This window comes from Zootoca vivipara, chromosome 9 (assembly GCF_963506605.1).
Source record: "Zootoca vivipara chromosome 9, rZooViv1.1, whole genome shotgun sequence".
In the NCBI taxonomy this organism is placed as follows: domain Eukaryota; kingdom Metazoa; phylum Chordata; class Lepidosauria; order Squamata; family Lacertidae; genus Zootoca; species Zootoca vivipara.
The window spans coordinates 31,012,200-31,030,060 of NC_083284.1; the positions used below are offsets into that span (position 1 = coordinate 31,012,200).

Sequence of the window (17,861 nt, forward strand, 5' to 3'; positions counted from 1 at the left end):
GAACTGGACAGTTTATGTAACCCTATTATTTACAAGCCTAAGCCCAAGGCAGAGCCACTGTCTGAAGATCAGTCAAAATCTAGTGAACACAATGGACCAATGAATGGACAGAGTGGTGCTGACACAAAATCAGAGGACAGTTGCCAGCAGCCTAAGTCATCTGAAGAAATGGATGTGGACTAAGTTTTGCATTTCTTTCAGTCCATTAAAAACAGTGCAAGTAATCAGAGGGTCCATCTTTCTTTTATGTCTGATTCACACTACAGATGTTCAGTTAGTCAAATTTCTGTCCTTTGTTCTTTGCAGTAGGTTTGAAAGTGTTTTTCTATTTGAGTGCATTCCCATTGTTCATTCCATTGATACCGCTTATGTGGAGCGTTAGTTGAATGTAGATTGTAAAAGTCAGTTTAAGCTTTCCCGATATATTTTATATCAAATAGGCAGAATTGCTATATAAATGACAACAATCTACCTTATTTAAAGCTTTTATTGTGGGTAAGCCTCTGCTCCTTTATTCAGGAAAGGCCACTGTATTGCACTACTGATGCTGAAGTCTAGATCGTTGCATCTTTATTTTGGAAGATATTGGATTTGATGTGGCTTAAATATTGCCACTTGAAGCACTGACCTTTTTCTAGTTGTTGTACTGTTCTAATTTAAATATTAAAATAGAGGTTAGCTGGCAAATTAGTTAATCTTGTTGATGTACCATGAAAACTGTAAGAACTTGTAGACAAAACATCCAAGGCTTGACAGGAGCTCATACCAGCAGCATTCTTTGTCATAAGCCTTAGCAACATGACTCAAAATAAAGCTCATGGTCTCCGTGTACACACAATCCTATATATCATATTCTGTGTTGATGCTGAGGACACTGTTTAAAGTTGTAATAGAAACGTTAGTGAAAGTTTGAAGGCCATAACTGGGGACTCACTCATGTTTTCATTTCTATTAATTACCTCCAAACTTGCTAATTTAGCTTAATTTTGAATGCTGCCTATGCATGTTCTTTAAATATGTCCTCCTCAGAATTAAAGGTGGAAAATACACACACATTAACTGGTAATTGATCTCTGTCAGTGTTCCTTACTTCTACCATTTCTCTTGGCCAAATTATCTTCTATTTTTGTTTCTGTTTAGAAAAGGAACACAACAAAAGTCACAAAAATCTGTCAGCAATGGTCCCAAGCATCCTTTGGCATCCATAAAAAACTCAACCCAAAGATACATTCATGCAACTAATGTTCCAAATTTGCATTGCTTTAAACTTGCTTCTACTATTACAGTTTTAAAGTAACCCAGTTTTTGGCTTAAATGTTGCCTTTGTTACATTCTATTTTTCCACAACTACTATGCAAGTTCTATTACAGTTTGTTTCAAGTTATTCAGTCATTTCTTGTGGTTTTTTGTGCACCAGGTTCCGTGCAGGAAGGTTCTCCACTCTGTTTTGTATTTTTCCCCCAAATCTCAGATTTTAACAGATTACAGTGATGAGTATTGTAGGCAGAATTTCTTTTAGTTGTACAATGTACATCTCCATAATGTTACTAAATGTTTTACCATTCTCTAGGTTTACTGTGGTACTAATCCAAAGTGATTGCAGGGTGATAGGCAGACTTCACAAAAAAGAGTCCTTTTTGGATTGCTATCAAAGTTCTCTGTCCAGGATTTGACAGGCTTTTTCTGAGGCAGATGCTTTGACTTTGGTTGACTTTACCAGACATTCCTGTACTGGACTTCATTTTTCAGGCTTTTAACCAGCTTTCTTCAGGGCAGAAAGAAGGATATGTTGCTGCTTAAGCCATTTTCTGATCTTCACTTGGGACCATGAGGTTGGACGTGTGGAATCCTAGCTTTCTTGTACACTCCTTTTTGCAACTTTCACACCAATAGGTTGATTTTGGGATGGCTTTGAAACAGGACAGTGAATACCAGAGATCTTCATCTGGCCTGTTTAGAAGTACCAGAACAATGCAAGAAAAAGGGGGTTTGTTTGCTTGTTTTAAACACTCTTAAAATTTGCAGCCTTTACTGAGTATGGTGAGGAGGCTTAGCACCCAAGTGTACCACACCCCTTTCAGATGCCTCAGCAAACTAATCCACCTACTGCCATCTTAATAATGAGTGGCAGATGTTTTCTCTTTGTTTCCAATAACAAGAGCTCATGCAAGTGGAATTCCTTGTTAACTGGAAGAAGCCAGTTGAAATTACTCAACATTTAGGGGCAATTGTGGATTCTATCTTTCAAGACATTGGTACTGAATAATAAACAGGGTTGGGTGGGAGAAGAAGGCTGGGGTCATTCAGTATTCAGTCTTCCATGGATTAGGATCATTTCTTGAGCTTGGGTCTGTAGTGGATTTCCTAGCTCCTTGCCAAGAGATGCTTGCGGAAAACTTAGTGCTTACCCCATTTTATGCCAATCTGCCATCTAGATAAAATGCTTGTTTTTTAAAAAAAATGTGAAGGGAATAATAAAATTTATTATTGTGTTAGGCTTTGTACACTGGTGGGTACTTGGAAGCCTGCTTTATTGGCGAAGATTAGGAGTCACTTTATCCTATTTGCCCCTGCCATAAGTCTGTCTTACTATGCCATTGGAGCATAACCCAATTTTACAGTGTTTGATAGATACCGTAACTCAAAGGAAGTCAAATCACAGATAAGCAGCCGATTACAGTTTTTATGACCAATACGTAGGATAATGGATTATGCAAATTTGCTACATTCTTTTGACCTGTATTTTTCTCTTATATGTGGAACTAGTGATGTCCTTGCAGTCAGTTTAGCACAGGCTTTCATGGGATGAGGCCATTCCTTTCAGACTTCCAGCTGCTTCATTGTGAGGTAAACTCTTCATGTGCATATTCTGAATTCAGCTTCTGGCATGTCACACTGACTTTATGATGACTTACTCTAAACAAATGAATTCTGGGTACTAAAGTGATTATTGGTTACAGAAAGCTGTGTATAAAATGTCCAAACTAGAATATTGATGTGGGGAAGTATGGCAGAAAAGAAAGGTTTGTTGCAGCATTAGAAACCCCCTGCTCATATCTTCAGGAATGAAGCATGGTTCCCACCAAATTATTTAAGGAAAGGTTGCTCAGATGAGAAAGGAGGTTGTACACTTTTGCAACTGTTCTTTATCCCATGATTTTTTGCAGAAATATATTCCTGTTGTGAAATGGTACAGAGATGGAACCTTGTTTGTATTAATAGTAATCCAGCAGTGTAGGCATATAGAGTTTGCCCAGAATTCGTTCAAAAAAGTTTCTAAGCTGGCCTACCAGGGGTTTCCCCACTTCCCCCCACTTTATCATCAAAGTAGCTTGAGTGCTTTGCAGGGGAAGCTGCTAAATCAAAATCAGCCTATTAAACTTTGATATACATGTAAAGCCTCTTGGTGAACATGGACTCTTTTTCGGGTAGAAATGCTAGATTTTTCAATGCATCTGTTTACATTTTACAGCATGGGTTTAGCTTTATACACCTTTCTGTTTCTAAGTGAACATTATTTCTAAGTTGCAGGCTATATGTAGTAAAAGCACTGTTCACACCTTTGGCTTATGTTTAGCATTTTGAGTAATTTTAAAGTACGTTTTACGAGTTAATATACTAGACCAGGCACCCCCAAACTCTGCCCTCCAGCTGTTTTGGGACTACAGTTCCCATCATCCCTGACCACTGGTCCTGTTAGCTAGGGATGATGGGAGTTGTAGTCCCAAAACATCTGGAGGGCCAAGTTTGGGGATGCCTGTACTAGACCATGGACTGATTGATACAGTATGTACCCTAAGTCACAATGATATGTTAACTGGTGCTAAAACTTATGAGGCACAGTATCACATGATCTGTAGAGCTAAGTATCTTCTTACAAACATTCTTTAAGAATGGATTTGGCCTCTCCAGTTTAGGCTTAATAGAGGATAGTGCCAGTTTTACTGGAAAGCATGAGATTATTTTCTTGAACTTGTTTAGAATCATCAGGAATTATAATTTCACTCCATATGTCATGTCCTTCTGCATTGATGCCTGCTCATGTTAACTGGTTATTCCTTCATCTTCCATGACCCTTACCTCAAAAAAATGGAACCCACCATTTAAATCTGGGCTGGGAAGCTGTGGTCCTCCAGATGTTAGACTCCAATTAGCTCTAGCCAGCATGGCTAATGATCAGGGATGATGGGAGCTGTAGTCCAACAAGATCTGAAGGGCCACGGATTACCCGGCCATGATTTAAGCCAGGCATAGGCAAACTCCAGCCCTTCAGATGTTTGGGACTACAATTGCCGTCATCCCTGACCACTGGTCCTGTTAGCTAGAGATGATGGGAATTGTAGTCCCAAACATCTGGAGGGCCGGAGTTTGCCTATGCCTGATTTAAGTGGCTAGTTTCTCACTTAAATTTGGTGTAATTTTAAAATGGCTACAATTATAAGCATTTATTTAACTGAGTCAGAATGCAGGCCTTGGTACTAAAAAAATAAATAAAGAATCGGCTGGGTGCCTGGATTCAAAGTGCAGGGCTGAATGAACTCTCCAGCAGGAGAGAGCCCCCAGTAGCTGAGTTAAAACTCACAAAAGTCAAATAGTACTATAGCATGGGAATATAGGCTGTTAAACCAATTTCATAACCCATTTAGTTGCATGCATCACTCCTCTTTTTACCCCTCTGGCAATGAACAAACCACACACTGTTAGTTTAAAAAGCTTTACTTACAAAATGTTCCAAAAGTCAGATTCATGCATTTATGTAAGCAGCAGCAAGGAGAAGACAGAATACTATTGGGTAGAAAATACAGAACAAAAACTTCAAACACGTTCTAAGCTTGCTCCTTGATCAGAGAGAGAACAGGAAGAGAAGGCTTCGCTTTCTAGCACATCAGAGAAGAGGGTGTGTAAGATAGTCAAGTCTGGGAATCCAGCTCTATTTTCTTAATCCATTCATGCAGTAACTAGCAATCATGCATATTATGTTTGACTGCAATTTCACACAATTTTTTCATCTACCCCCCCACCGCTCCATTTTAATTCCTAATTGCAAGTAGGTATCTTACAAAAATCAGTAGATTAATAGGCCATAATTCAAAGTACAAGCTTCTTTATAGAGCTGTTACCCTACAGACAAATGTCATTTTTGAGTCAACTTTCTGTATAAGTGGAAACTTTCCTGCTATCTTCCTTTCTTGCACACAGACACAATACACACACAGATACCCCTAAGGTTCCAAAACAAGACTGTTTTATTTCCAGCCTTGCTTCAGAAGAGCTACTTTAAACAGCAGTTAGAATAGCTAGCAGGTTAAAGTCACTCAGAAGTGTAAAATCTTATTGTGAAGAATGATCTTTTCAATTTTCTCATAACGCACGTACTTGATACAGAAAAATGGTGTGAATTGGGGAAATCTGTTCACCATAATGGAAGCTGAAGCTAAAGTCAATCAGCTGCCATGGCCAGAGTTCTGCAGACATTTTATATTTAGCAAGTGTTTTCTTATGTAATTGTGTCTCCATGGGACAGGAGCGTGTTCAGCTTGAATAAACTTATAGCAGTGTTTAAGTATGCAAAGTGTTTATATGTAAAGATGGAATCCTTCATAGTGACATCATGCACAAATGGATGAATATGTCAGTTGATTTCCAAGTGGCAACACTAATTTACCAGAGATTGTGTGTAAATATTTATAATAAATATTTAAATCTACTTCTTGAACCAGAAGTGATGTTCTCCTGAGACTTTTTTATTGCCACTAGTTTCAGCTTAATCTGCTACCGTAATACAATAATCGTCCTATCCAATGGGATTAATGTCCACGAAGAGGACTGATCTCTTAACAGCCATCAAAGTTCTTTGGTCAGAAAAAAACACATCAGCACAATTTCTAAATTCTGCATGCTTTTTACACATCATACATTTGAGAAAAGTTGCTTAAAGGCGGCCTCTGCCCTACAGCCTGTCCAAGAAGCTATTAAATTTCCAACTGAAATGGGTCGTCAAGTTCTGCTGCTAGATTTGGTTTGTGGAAGGCAGGCTGTGTGTCGGCTAACTCACACAGTGGAAGAGAGTGATAAGAATTCATTCGGTTTCCATCATGTTGAATAGGTTTCCACTGGAACTGCTTTGATCTGAAATATAAATGGCGTGCTGTTTTCTTTCTGGCTAGTAGTTGTAAGGAGGATACTTTTTCAAATGATATAAAATTAAGACTTCTTCCTTAAATTTGGGAAATTAGATGAGGGAATGGGGAGAGAATAGACTATATGGATAGCCAGGAGACTGCAGATCACTCCCAATAATTTCTGGGAAACTACTAACAAGGCACACAAAGGGAATGGTAGATGCAAAAAGAAACTTTTTGAAATACATGTTGCTACTCTATCACACATAGAGACTGCACACTTGAGTATGGACTCATCTGTCAGTTGTCCTGTGTCCTTTATAAAGTGCAGCATTCTATTACGCCATGCAAGACTCGCATATCTGTTAAGCTAACTTAGTATGGTACAGTATGTTGTCGGTGAATAAAGAGGATTTAAATTCAAGTTGTACACACCTGTGTAGTCTGTCTATCTGCCTTTGCTTCAATTCTTCAGCAAGTTCATCATCTATTACCATCTTTGAAGTGCAAGTGTCCCAAATCATCTATGGGATAACATACCAATCATTTAGGCTGGGTAGAAAAGTGCCCTCAAAGTACACAGGGAGCAATGATTTCCCAGAAAATAAAGGTTTTTAGTGAAACAGCAACTATAATTACAAGGCTTTCCCAGAAGGGATAAAGGGGTTGTGGGGTGAGTTGGTGACACAATTGTGCAGTATAATTTTAGCTTCAAAGCAAAGGGCGATAGTAGCAGTAGGACTGAGAAAAGGTAGTAAAATGGTTGCAAGGTAGTAAAATACTTTCTATAAAGCATATATTACAGATCAAATGCTATTTTTTGGTTCCAAAAGTAACAAAGTATTGTGTATAATGTATTTAGCCATTAAATTATGTTTGGTATATTAAAAGAACACGGTTTTTAGACAATTTCAAATCAAATTTGCTTTTTATTTTGTTACAAAGAGCTAGAAGCTGCTGAACTGTAAGGAACCTAGCATCTCATTCTTCAAATTTAAGAGGAGCAGGCAAGAAATAGCAAAACCAGGATAAGCCCAACATAATATTTTTTAAAAAATAAATCGGAAAATTAGCTGTTTTCCAGTCCCTCCACAGTGTCCAGCAGGCATAAAGCACTCATTTCCATAAAAAGAGCTGAGAAGAAGGCAGAGGACCAATACAGTACTCAATGAACACTACATTAAATTTTATCCCATTTTCTGATTCTTCATATTTTTATTACACTTATCAGAGACTTTAAAAAATCGCAGATTTGCCCAGATTGAAAAGGCTATGCAGTTTCACATCTCAAGAGCTATTGAGCTTGGGGAGGGAGAGTATAATGTTGAGTATTTCATAGGCTGCAGGCCACTTCATCAGATACATGAAATGTTATCCTTAATTATCAGGAATATAATATACTGTACCTGGTTTGGGACAGGAGCCAGATGGCAATCAAACCAAATGCTAATGAAAAGACAGTGGGAGATACTCAGCTAAATTTTAATCATAGTGGACCTTTTGAAATTAATGGACCTAACTTAGTCATGCTCATTAATTTCAATATGTCTGCTCTAAATAAAACTGCTCAGTGCTGATAATATTCCTACCTCAGCATCCATCTTGGATTTCTTCCGTGTGTCAAAGATTCTTGTAGATTCCTGTCCAAAAGAGTCAGAGCTATTTTCTGAACTTGGGTTGGATTCCGATAGTCCCCAAGATGACTTCTCTTTTATGTTCCATAGTTCTCTTTGACCAAATGTACCTTTAAATAAAATTTAAAAAGTAAAGTTACTTTAGAATCCTATACTTGACTACCTCAGAATCTTGTCTGTTATGCATATATTCAATTTTTACTTGCCTGACTTTACTTTTCTACAAAGGACTATATCCAACCAAGTTGTCCGGTTAGAGAAAAACATCTGCCTGCTCAATGAAATTTCTGCTCCCTGGCTCCCCCAACCAATCTGCTCCAAAGGGTTGGAGAAAACCACAGAACAGATTTGGGAGGACAACAGGAGAGAGTAAGGAAAGAGGAAGTCCCATTGAGCAGGTGGAAAACCTGCTACCTGAATAACTTGATTGGATACAACCCAAAATAAAGCTTTCAAAAAACCAAAACCACTGTAACAGTACTAGGGAATCAACAACCACATTAGAACATAACGAAAGCTTGCAGGATCAGGCCAGTGGCCCACCTAGACCAGCATCCTGTTCTCACAGTGGACACCTATGAGCATGCCTATGGGAAACCTGCAAGCCAGACCCGAGCACAAGAGCAATCTCCAGCCCTATGCTTTCCAGCGACTGGTGTGCAAAAGCATTACTGCCTCAACCATGGAGGACAAGCAGTAGCCATCATGGTTAGTAGCAACTGATAGACTTCTGCTCCGTGCTGATGCAGTGGTGATGGTTCCGTTCCAGATACAATTAGAGAAAGTTTGATGTGGCAAAAACAGGATAGGGGTATGTGGGTTGCAGACAGACCTTGCAGTGTATAGTTATCAGTTTGTGGGTGCAACACCTCATTCCTGGGTCCAAAAAGTGTTAAAATGTAAGCCAGGCTAGCTTCCTGATGAGGCAATTGCCTGGGTGATGGGCCATTAAGAGAACATAGGGTTAAGGGGGCTCTGTGCAATACAGCAAATAGGTAGGGCCCCTCCCTCAACTCACAGATAGTGAGAACACCAAAAGCCAGAGTTTAGAGTTGAGTTTGGTTGTGTTGTGACCTAGAAGAAAAGCAGCAAGCTCTAAAGGCAGAGCACAATGTTTGATTTCTGTTTGAATCCCAGGCTACTGCTATGGAGGAAACAATCAATACTCTTTTGGGTTGTTGATGCTCTGAACCCCTCCACTGTAGGCTTAAGTTGTATATGTGTAAATAAACCATATATCAAAGAGACCACAGCTTCCACTGTGCCTCATTACCAAAAGGAAACACGAACCCTGGGTAAGTGTCTGGAATCTCACACTGCTGGGAGATTGGAGTGGTGTGTGATAATGTATATGTATTTCCATCTAAATCTTACCTATATATTCCCCTTTTATGCTCCACAACTTTGCATTATAGTCTAAAGAAGTAGTGAGGAGAAGCTGGTGCTCATTCATAAGGCTGATGCTACTCCATTGGAAAAAGAAAATGGATTTAGTTTGTTATATTGACAATGGCTCTGAAAATAGGCACTGCTGCAGAATTTCCTTACTCTCGTTTCTCAAGTTCTTTCTACAGCTAGAATGGCAATACTCTTAGAACTCCTCAATGCCAAGCCATACCCACATGCCCAACACACATGCCCAACATCCGATATCACGTATGTCACGTGTGGCGCAAATAAAGACACAGTTGAGCCAAAAGGGGGTTTGTAAAAAGCCCTGTACATAGTGCCATACACAGTACTTTGCCAGCGCAGACAACCGGCTGATGCTCAGGACTTGCAAAGCACAGTGCCGATTGTTGTGGCTTTCAAGGAACTCTGCATGGCGCTGTGGAAAAACAGGTCACCTAATGACATTGTGGTGTCATGTGCCTTTCAAATGTTGTGATGTCATGTGCATTTCAAAGTTGGCCCAAGGGGATGGGGGGGAGATAAGCACCCAATCCACTGGCTGAATCCAGCTCCCCACTGCTCTTCTACAGGGTCTGTGCTTTTTTACCCAAGCAGAGGCAGAACAGGCAAAATAGCTGCACTGCAGCAATTCCTCCTCCCACCACCAGTGTACCATGAGAAGGGCGCCTAAGACGTAAGTAAAGGGAGCTTGTCCCCAGTGGATTTGCCAGCTCCTAATCTTTCCTCATGGGCCTTGTGTCCAGCATGTCTTACCTGGTAATGCTGCAGTTGTGAGTGTTCCAGCTGTGAAGTACTATTTGAAAAGAAGGAGGAAACTAAGGTAAGGACATACTGTACACTTGAGAGCAGATATGAAACATTTGGGTTTTGAATAAAAATGTTTCTCTCACAAACTGGTGGCTTGGCTTCTGGGCCATTAATGGCATATTCTGCAATGTTCCAGATATAGAGAAAGCCCAGTTGGTCTCCTGCACACAAGAGGAAGTCATTGTCATCAACTGCCATGTCACTGACTGTGGATCTTTCTTTGGACTGCAAGCAAGGAAATAAAAACAACCGTGTAACCAACTCATCCATCAGCTGCTGGATTGCAGAAGCTTCAATACTAAAGTTGTGGCGGAAATGTCCTTTAAGTGATGCATTATTTTCTTTTTACTCTCTTTCAAGAGGGAGGACTTAACAGCATAATTCTGTGATGATGTTCTCAGAAATAAATTCAGCCGAGTTCAATGGAACTCACTCCCAGCCCTGCCAAGAAGGGTGTGTTGGATTGAAGCTTACTTGCAATCTAAGGAGCACTTCGTTACTTGGACACTTTTGGTGAATGATTAGGTTTGCATTTCATTTGGTGCAGGTAGTGAGATTTTAAGTGCAATTTTGGCATACACAGGCAAGAAGTGCCTACGTTTTAAGGTTGTGCTGACTCTTAAACCAAGCAAACGTGAAATGCACAGATCCAGCCCAACTATTAATAGGATATTGTTTACTCTTTATTTTGATTGCACAATATGTTACATATTGGGTGATTCTAATGTTACACCAAACCATGGTTTTGTGCTATGCAAACAGGGTTGTTGGAGGGGACAGGGTTGTGCATGCCCCGCACTCTGCTTTGTATCTCCAACAGTAACCTGCTGCCCTCAGGGAGGGATACCACTGAGATTCAGCTTTCAGTCTAGCTAGCTGCTTTTATGTGGAAGCAGCAGGGTGGCATCTTGTCCTTTGTCTCTGATCGCAAAATGCCCTGGGCTAGCACTGTCTCTGGGTTCACCTTGATGCTCAGACTACCATCATATGAAAAGTCAGAAGAGGATACAGGCAAAGCCCCAATGCACAGAGCAATCCTATGCATATTTACTCAGAAGTCGATCCTACTGCATGCAAAGGGGCTTACTCTCCCAGTAAGTGTAGCTAGCAGAGATAGGGAACCTATTGCAATCCAGATGTTACTGGACTCCAGCATGGACGGTGGTCAGCAAAGATCTAGCAACATCTAAAGAACCACTAGCCACCCAGCCCTGGTGTTTAGGATTGCAACCTAAATGAATGTGTGCCACTTCCACTTATGACTTATTTAAAGATCTAGTTCTTATTTTGTTTGTTTCCAAACTGTTAGGAATCTCACAGCACTAATAAAAAACATACAGAGGCCTTACAAATGGAAATTAGCAACATGTAAAACGTTTTTCCAGAAAATGAGCAGCACTTACACTAGCAAAATAAGCAAAAAGGCTCCCACGGCCATATATATTCCAGAATGCAATATAACCTGGGAAATAACAGCAATCATGGTATCAATAACAGTATCACATAGATGAAAATGAGGTTTTCTGTATGCCCCCCCCTTAAAGTAGAAGTCTGCCCTGTGGTTAGGGGTAGGGTGGGGAGTGTTAGTTTTCTGTTAGAACCTCTGAAACCTCTGATTTTTTTTCTCTGTACTGTACTGAAATGTTCATTCTCACCCTACAATGGTCACACAATAGGCTCTATACTGTTTCAGAAAGCTTCTACAAAGTAACATCCTCACATAAATCTAGGTGCTGACACAAGGCATTTAAACACTTCTAAAGCCTCTTCCCAATATGCAGTTGGCACAAGGAAGAAGTTTTGAGTTGAATTTCTTAAGAAAGGATCTCCCTTGCTAAAATGGCTCTTTGATCTGAGTGCTTCTTTCAACAGCGCTAATCTTAAGAGGCATTGCCATATTTTGATAACATGGTGTCAATGGTTGAGCAACATCCTCTTAATAATATTTTGTATTTGGGTATCGCTTTCAGGTGCTTCCAAGTGCTTCCTGTGCATTAGCTAGTTGTCATCGTTACCGTAACCATGTAAGGCAAGTCAGGATTATTCTCTCCCATATTGCAAATGGGGGGGGGGGGTACTGAAGGAGAGAGGGAGAGACTCTTACCTAAAGCCATAGAGTTAATGTGCAAGTGCTGCAACTTATGACAGCCTCAGATGCCATCAGGGTGTTCCCCCCACCTCCCTGCCTGATATTTGGATTGGGAGGAAAGCTCTAATGGTTGCAATGGGAGTTCTTTTCTCCCAATGACAATAGTCGGATCACACCCACACCAAGATTTTAAACACACTGTTTCTCCTAAAAAATCCCAGGAACTGTAGTTTGTTATGGGTGCTGGGAATTACAGCTCTGTGAGGAGTAAACTACAGTTCCCAGATTTTGGGGGGCGGGGGAGCAATGTGCTTTAAATGTATGGTGTGAGGAATGCAGCAGGGTTGAAGCCTCCAGCCTCCCAAATAACTTTTCACACAATTGATGGTTGTATGAATGGTGTCCTCCCTAGCCTGGCCCTGAAACACCCTTTGGACTGCAGCCCCTTGCACTGCAATGACGGCCATTTTGAAAGGTTCCCCAATCTGTGAGCAGGTTTTTGGTGAGCACCTGGAGCCGTGGGAAGAATGTGGGATCTGAGCATATGCAGGCCTCTGAACCCCAGCCCCACACTATTTACCCCCCCCCTTTTTTTAAAAAAAAAACCTTGTCTTTACCTCTAGGTCCACTAGCCACTAACACTGCAGCTGTTTTCTTCCTTTCCAGCCTTGATAAGAGGAAAACGATTTTATTGATGGTTAAATCCTCTGGGAGTGGACAAAACAAACCATGAAAGCATTTCCAGCACAATCCAGCACAAAGTATTTCCACAATCTCACACCAGTACAGGATATTTGTCAGCAATGCATTTCACTGTTGTAATCTGTAAAGCCAAGCCCAGCTCACCCAGGTACAGTGGGAAACTCCACAAGATACTTCCTCTCACACATAGTCTTGTGGCACCGTCAAAACTAGCAAATTTATTACAGCATAAGTTCTTGTGGGCAACAGGCCACTTCACGGGATGCATGAGGTGTTATCTGCAATTGATGGCACAGGTGCATATACCTGCAGGTACACAGACGGACATTTCTATTGTGTGGACTCTGCGCTCCCACAATAAACTCTCACAGGAAGTATCCTCAGTCCAAGCATGAGATGGTGCACATCTAACATTACCAACTATGTGAGCAGGCAGGGAGACTGGTGTCAATACTGGAGGCAGATGAAGGCCATCTGTGCATATTATTACCACTCCTTGGGGACTTGGCTTTAACTGTTCTGTGTGGGAGGATGTTGCCGTACGTCAGGTAAAGGTGTAGCACATTGTCACATAGTAAAATTTGCTCACAGCTTCCTCAATCTACTTGGTTTGTCTTGTGATTTTAAAACACACCAAATGACTTGGGAGTCTAATTTCAGGGCGGATTTTAACTCAACATTTTGTACTTGGAAATGGACACCCAAATAAAAAACAACCCTGTGTATATCAACATAGCCACTTTCCCCTTTAAACTACAGTATGTAGAAACAGCAATGGGAGGTGGAATTTGCACATGCTGTGGCTGTCACACAGAAAAATATTTAAATGGCTTCTAAGTGGTTATTGCCTGGTCAGCTAGGTTTGTGCAGTGGTTGTAGCTCACTGTGCAATGTACTCCAGTTACCATGGACCTCTTTTTTTGCCATTTGTGGTGGCATAGACAAGAAATCCATTTTAAAAACATTTTCATTACTGACACTGTACATACTTCGTTTTTCATTTCTCTCAACACACCTTTTAAGCTTTTATTTTAGCACCGCAAAAGGTCTAACCCTACTCACCTGTTTCTCCTTCTCTTGCTGCTCTGTCTACAGCATGAAGACGGCTGCAGAGATGTCCAGATACCAGATTCCATATGAGAACTTCACCATCAAAACTAGAAGTGGCCAAGAAATGTGGAGGACACGAAGCTACACATAAAATATCGTCCTTGTGACCCTGTTCCTGCATGGTGCAATGGCAAAGTGGTCATTATCATACAGTCATTGCCCTATAAAGCACACATGGAATGTATATTGTGCTCTAAACTAAGAGTAAAGAATCTCTGGCTCTCCAGATGTTATTGGTCTCCCAAGTCTCATCAGTCCCAACCAGCATGGCTAATGGCAGGGATAACAGATGTTGTAGTTCAGCAACATTTGGGTGGCCCTGCCCTGCTCTAAGCAGATTCATATAGAAATCTTTTCAACTTTTAGTCATGTTTAACTACCATTTCTCACTGCAAATTAATGTCTTACCATACTTCTAATCCAGTCCAGTTGTGGGTATGATCCTTCAACGACATCATCATCAATATCCTGAATATCCTGAAATTAAAAACTTTTCAGTTTCATCTTTGGTTCCAGAGATTCATAATTCTCTTATGGATAAACAAAAATATTTTTTTTACTTAAACATAGGTTAATAATGTATGTCAAAGCACTGCTACTGGTACTACTCATATTTCTTGAAAAAGGCAATGCTGAAGCTATAGAAACTGAAAAATATTGTCAGACATATTTGCCTTTCATTTACATCCATGGGGTAGGCAAGGTCAGCTGTAGACACAAGGCTATTCTGATGGCCAACTCTCACATTGGTTTCAGACAGAAGTGTTTCCCAACCCTACTTGGTGACTGAACCTAGGACCACCTGCACATAAAGACTGTGCCCTGTCCCTGAGCTACAGTCATTCCCCAAAACTTCCTCCAGTGACCCATCAGATGCCTCAAGGAAGCCTACATGGGATATCTTGAAGGAAACACCCCACTCCCAGTTGTGCTCCCTGGCATTTGTTAGAAGCATTCTGCCTTTGAACTTGTAGTTGTCATTACTAATAGCCTCCAATAACCCAATCATACTTATGCACATATAGACATCACACTTTCTGTTCATGTCTGCAGTGCTAAGAGGGAATGGGAACTGTTCATACTACTCAAATAAGTCATTGGCTGTAAGGGAAAGCTTCATGAACTGATTGGACAAAAATATATCCAAAAACCTGCTCAGACATTATCCTGAACAAGTCATTCTCCATATTAGATGCCTGTCTGTCTTTCAGGTGCACAATGCTGGTATAGTTATTCTAGGCTTCCAATTTCTTACGGAGTCGAACACTTTAAATTTCCCATTTTTGGCCTTCCCAACTTCTTATAGTGGAGCCATTAAACTTAACATTAATTTATACTTACTAGAAAAATACTGATCTTCCGGCCCCATCCAACAGAGATGATGTATCTTTTAAAAAATTGAAATGTGTTATTTAAAGAGGAAAGCCAATTCTAATTTAACCCCTTTTGTGTTGAATCCCAAAAGTAAACAACTACATAACAGTGTGGCATCACTGATTTTCATATGTATACAAGAATCCAGAAGCTAAACAAACAATGGCTTATTTTGTGCTGACTGGCATGATTTATCATCCTTAATCTACCTATACCCGCCTTCACAAAGGTTACATTTATTTTCAGCAAGTGTGAGGGCTATAAACACACTACAGTGGTACCTTGGTTCTTGAACTTAATCCATTCCGGAAGTCCGTTCAACTCCCGAAACAGTTTGAAAACCAATTGGCACGGCTTCCAATATGCTGCCGGAGCTTCCTGCACTCAAGCGGAAGCCGTGTTGGACATTCGGCTTCTGAAAAACGTTTGAAAACTTACTTCCGGGTTTGCAGCATTCAGGAGCCAATTTCTTCGACAACTAAGCCATTCAAGTACCACGGTACCACTGTAAGTTTAAAACAGTAATGGTTGTAAACCCAAACACTCAGCTACAAGTATGCCCCATAAAATTCTTACTCAGAGGTAAAACTCTCTATTTTTTTCAGTATTTGCCTTACTGCCAAGTAAGTGTACACAGGAGGGAGGAGAAAGCTGTGTCTTCCCAGATGTTGTTGGACTTCAAGTTTAGCCCCAGCAAGTATAGCCTATGGTCAGGAATGATGGTAAGTAAAGTCTAGCAACATCTGCAGGGCCACAGGTTCCCCACCCATGCAAATAGCATACAAAATATGCACAGTCTTTCCTGAAGACTTATTGGATAACTTGATTTAACTGCAGGAGATTCCATGATAGGGTCAATACTTTTCTATGCTGCCAGAGTTTGTGTGTGTTTCAACTGGCTGAATTGTCTGAAACGTCCATCTTGCAGATGTCCAAATTATTCTTATAAAATCATTCGGTATAGACCTCTACCCAGCTTACTTGTATTTTCTTAGCCATTTATCCTTTTCATTAAACAAAAAACAACATATTTTGTACCTGTTGTCGTAAAGATCAGCATAGGTGCAAGCAGTGACTTCATCAGCTAAACTGGTAGCTGAAAGAGAGAGCAAATGATGATCATGTTGCAGTTGCTGGCAAAATATCAGAGAAACTAAGAGGCTGGCCATTAGCTCTCTACCTTGCTTAATGGTGCGCATGTATCCAAGGGTGCTGCTATCCCATTTCTTCAGACTGCCATCTGCGCCACCAGTGATCAACCTAGACAGCAGGGGGAAACTGTTCATTGTAATGGAATTGCAAACTGGCAATTGAATTAATGACAATTGACAGTATAGAAAATTGTTGGTAGAACTGTTGTCTATTCAGCTTACTGGCTTTGTACCTCCTGCTGATCATGCTGTGATCATGCTGTGCACACTGCATTGTTGATGCTTCCCACCCACACCTATCTACATCAATCTTCTGATACTCTGGATCAAGTATTGACATGGTTGGGCATCTGTTGAAGACTCACTGTCCCAACAGGGGACCTGTTGACAAGAGCTCCCTAGACCTGCTAATAGTGAGAAAGTAGGCTTGGGGACAGGGAGGGGTTGTCCATAGATAACACAGCAGACATTGATATACTTAACATCTGCTCAGTCCATGAATGCATCAGAAGCGTTTTCCTACCTGGATAGTATTGCCCACCCTCGGGAAAAAAAACTAACTCTGAAAGAGCTCTGAGTTTGACAGCTAACTGTACCTGTATCTATACGTGTGGCTGGTGGTACCTACCTGGCAGAAGCATCTCCACAGCTTTCTAGGAGGCAATGGGACAAGGTGGTGAGGAGATTGGTGCAGTGCCAATGCATTCAACCTCCTTGCACCCTTATTCTTCCACCTCCTGGGAAGCTGAATCAACACACATTCTGGGAGGTCAGGTAAGCACTGCTGCCCCTCCCTGCTGGCTGCTCTTGTGTCATCTATCTCTGTGAGTGTGCATGGATGCAAGTGTGTGTGCATATATATTTCTAGACTGCCCTACACAATACAGTCCCCAGGCAGTGTGCAAAGTATTAAGACATACCAATACCTATTTCTACAATCCATTAGGACATCAGTACAAACACAGCATAAATTAAAACAACAGAAAATAGCAACCAATATGATACAAGCCAGCCTCAACAAATTATACCTCCTTGCCTCCAAAACCCTGGTGGAGGAGGTGTGACCTTTGGAGGTGAGAAGGTGTAATTCTGTTAATCTGATGATAACTAGATATCTGAATACCTCTTTCCAATGGCATCTAAGGCCATGCAAGTTACAGCAGCTTCTCCGTGAGCTTCACACACTTTAACAATCAGCTGTCCAGTTTTAAGATCCCACACTTTTATAACCTATTAGAAGAAATAAAAGGGAGAGGAGTGGGGAACTGAGGACTGATCTCTCTTCTCTCGTGCTGAATAAATAAACAAACATAAAGAGAGGAGATGAGGAAGCTTAAAGGTCACAAGAAAAGTTGCCTATAAACTATTTCTAAAACTCAGTATAAAATTAGCATTAACTGTTGAAGATGCAAAAGTTTCATATGAACCGGGACAGCAGGCAGTAAAGGTTTCAGAATCC

General features: G+C 40.7%; 2 protein-coding genes across 6 annotated transcripts in view; one reads left to right on the plus strand and one right to left on the minus strand.

Annotated features, from left to right (window-relative positions):
- HSPA4L (heat shock protein family A (Hsp70) member 4 like) overlaps nt 1-4,796 on the plus strand; it is a 35,442-nt gene extending 30,646 nt beyond the window's left edge. Inside the window, exon 19 of the mRNA XM_035111843.2 lies at nt 1-4,796. Coding sequence (XP_034967734.1) covers nt 1-183 — 183 coding nt within the window. The 3' untranslated portion in view covers nt 184-4,796.
- Nucleotides 4,779-17,861, minus strand: part of LOC118083518 (WD repeat-containing protein 49-like) — a 27,793-nt gene continuing 14,710 nt past the window's right edge. For 3 of the 5 annotated variants that reach the window (XM_060278587.1, XM_060278588.1, XM_035112017.2), the window contains exons 13-26: nt 17,526-17,632; nt 16,432-16,511; nt 16,290-16,347; nt 15,219-15,264; nt 14,286-14,354; nt 13,830-13,992; nt 12,683-12,772; nt 11,380-11,438; nt 10,060-10,201; nt 9,923-9,962; nt 9,131-9,219; nt 7,712-7,866; nt 6,558-6,646; nt 4,779-6,129 (exon numbers count right to left, since the gene is read on the minus strand). In XM_060278587.1, the coding sequence (XP_060134570.1) occupies nt 5,973-6,129; nt 6,558-6,646; nt 7,712-7,866; nt 9,131-9,219; nt 9,923-9,962; nt 10,060-10,201; nt 11,380-11,438; nt 12,683-12,772; nt 13,830-13,992; nt 14,286-14,354; nt 15,219-15,264; nt 16,290-16,347; nt 16,432-16,511; nt 17,526-17,632 (1,344 nt within the window). In that variant the 3' untranslated portion in view covers nt 4,779-5,972. Of the gene's footprint in view, nt 6,130-6,557; nt 6,647-7,711; nt 7,867-9,130; nt 9,220-9,922; nt 10,202-11,379; nt 11,439-12,682; nt 12,773-13,829; nt 13,993-14,285; nt 14,355-15,218; nt 15,265-16,289; nt 16,348-16,431; nt 16,512-17,525; nt 17,633-17,861 lie in introns of those variants that run through there. The other 2 variants (XM_060278590.1, XM_060278589.1) reach the window with 2 other exon arrangements.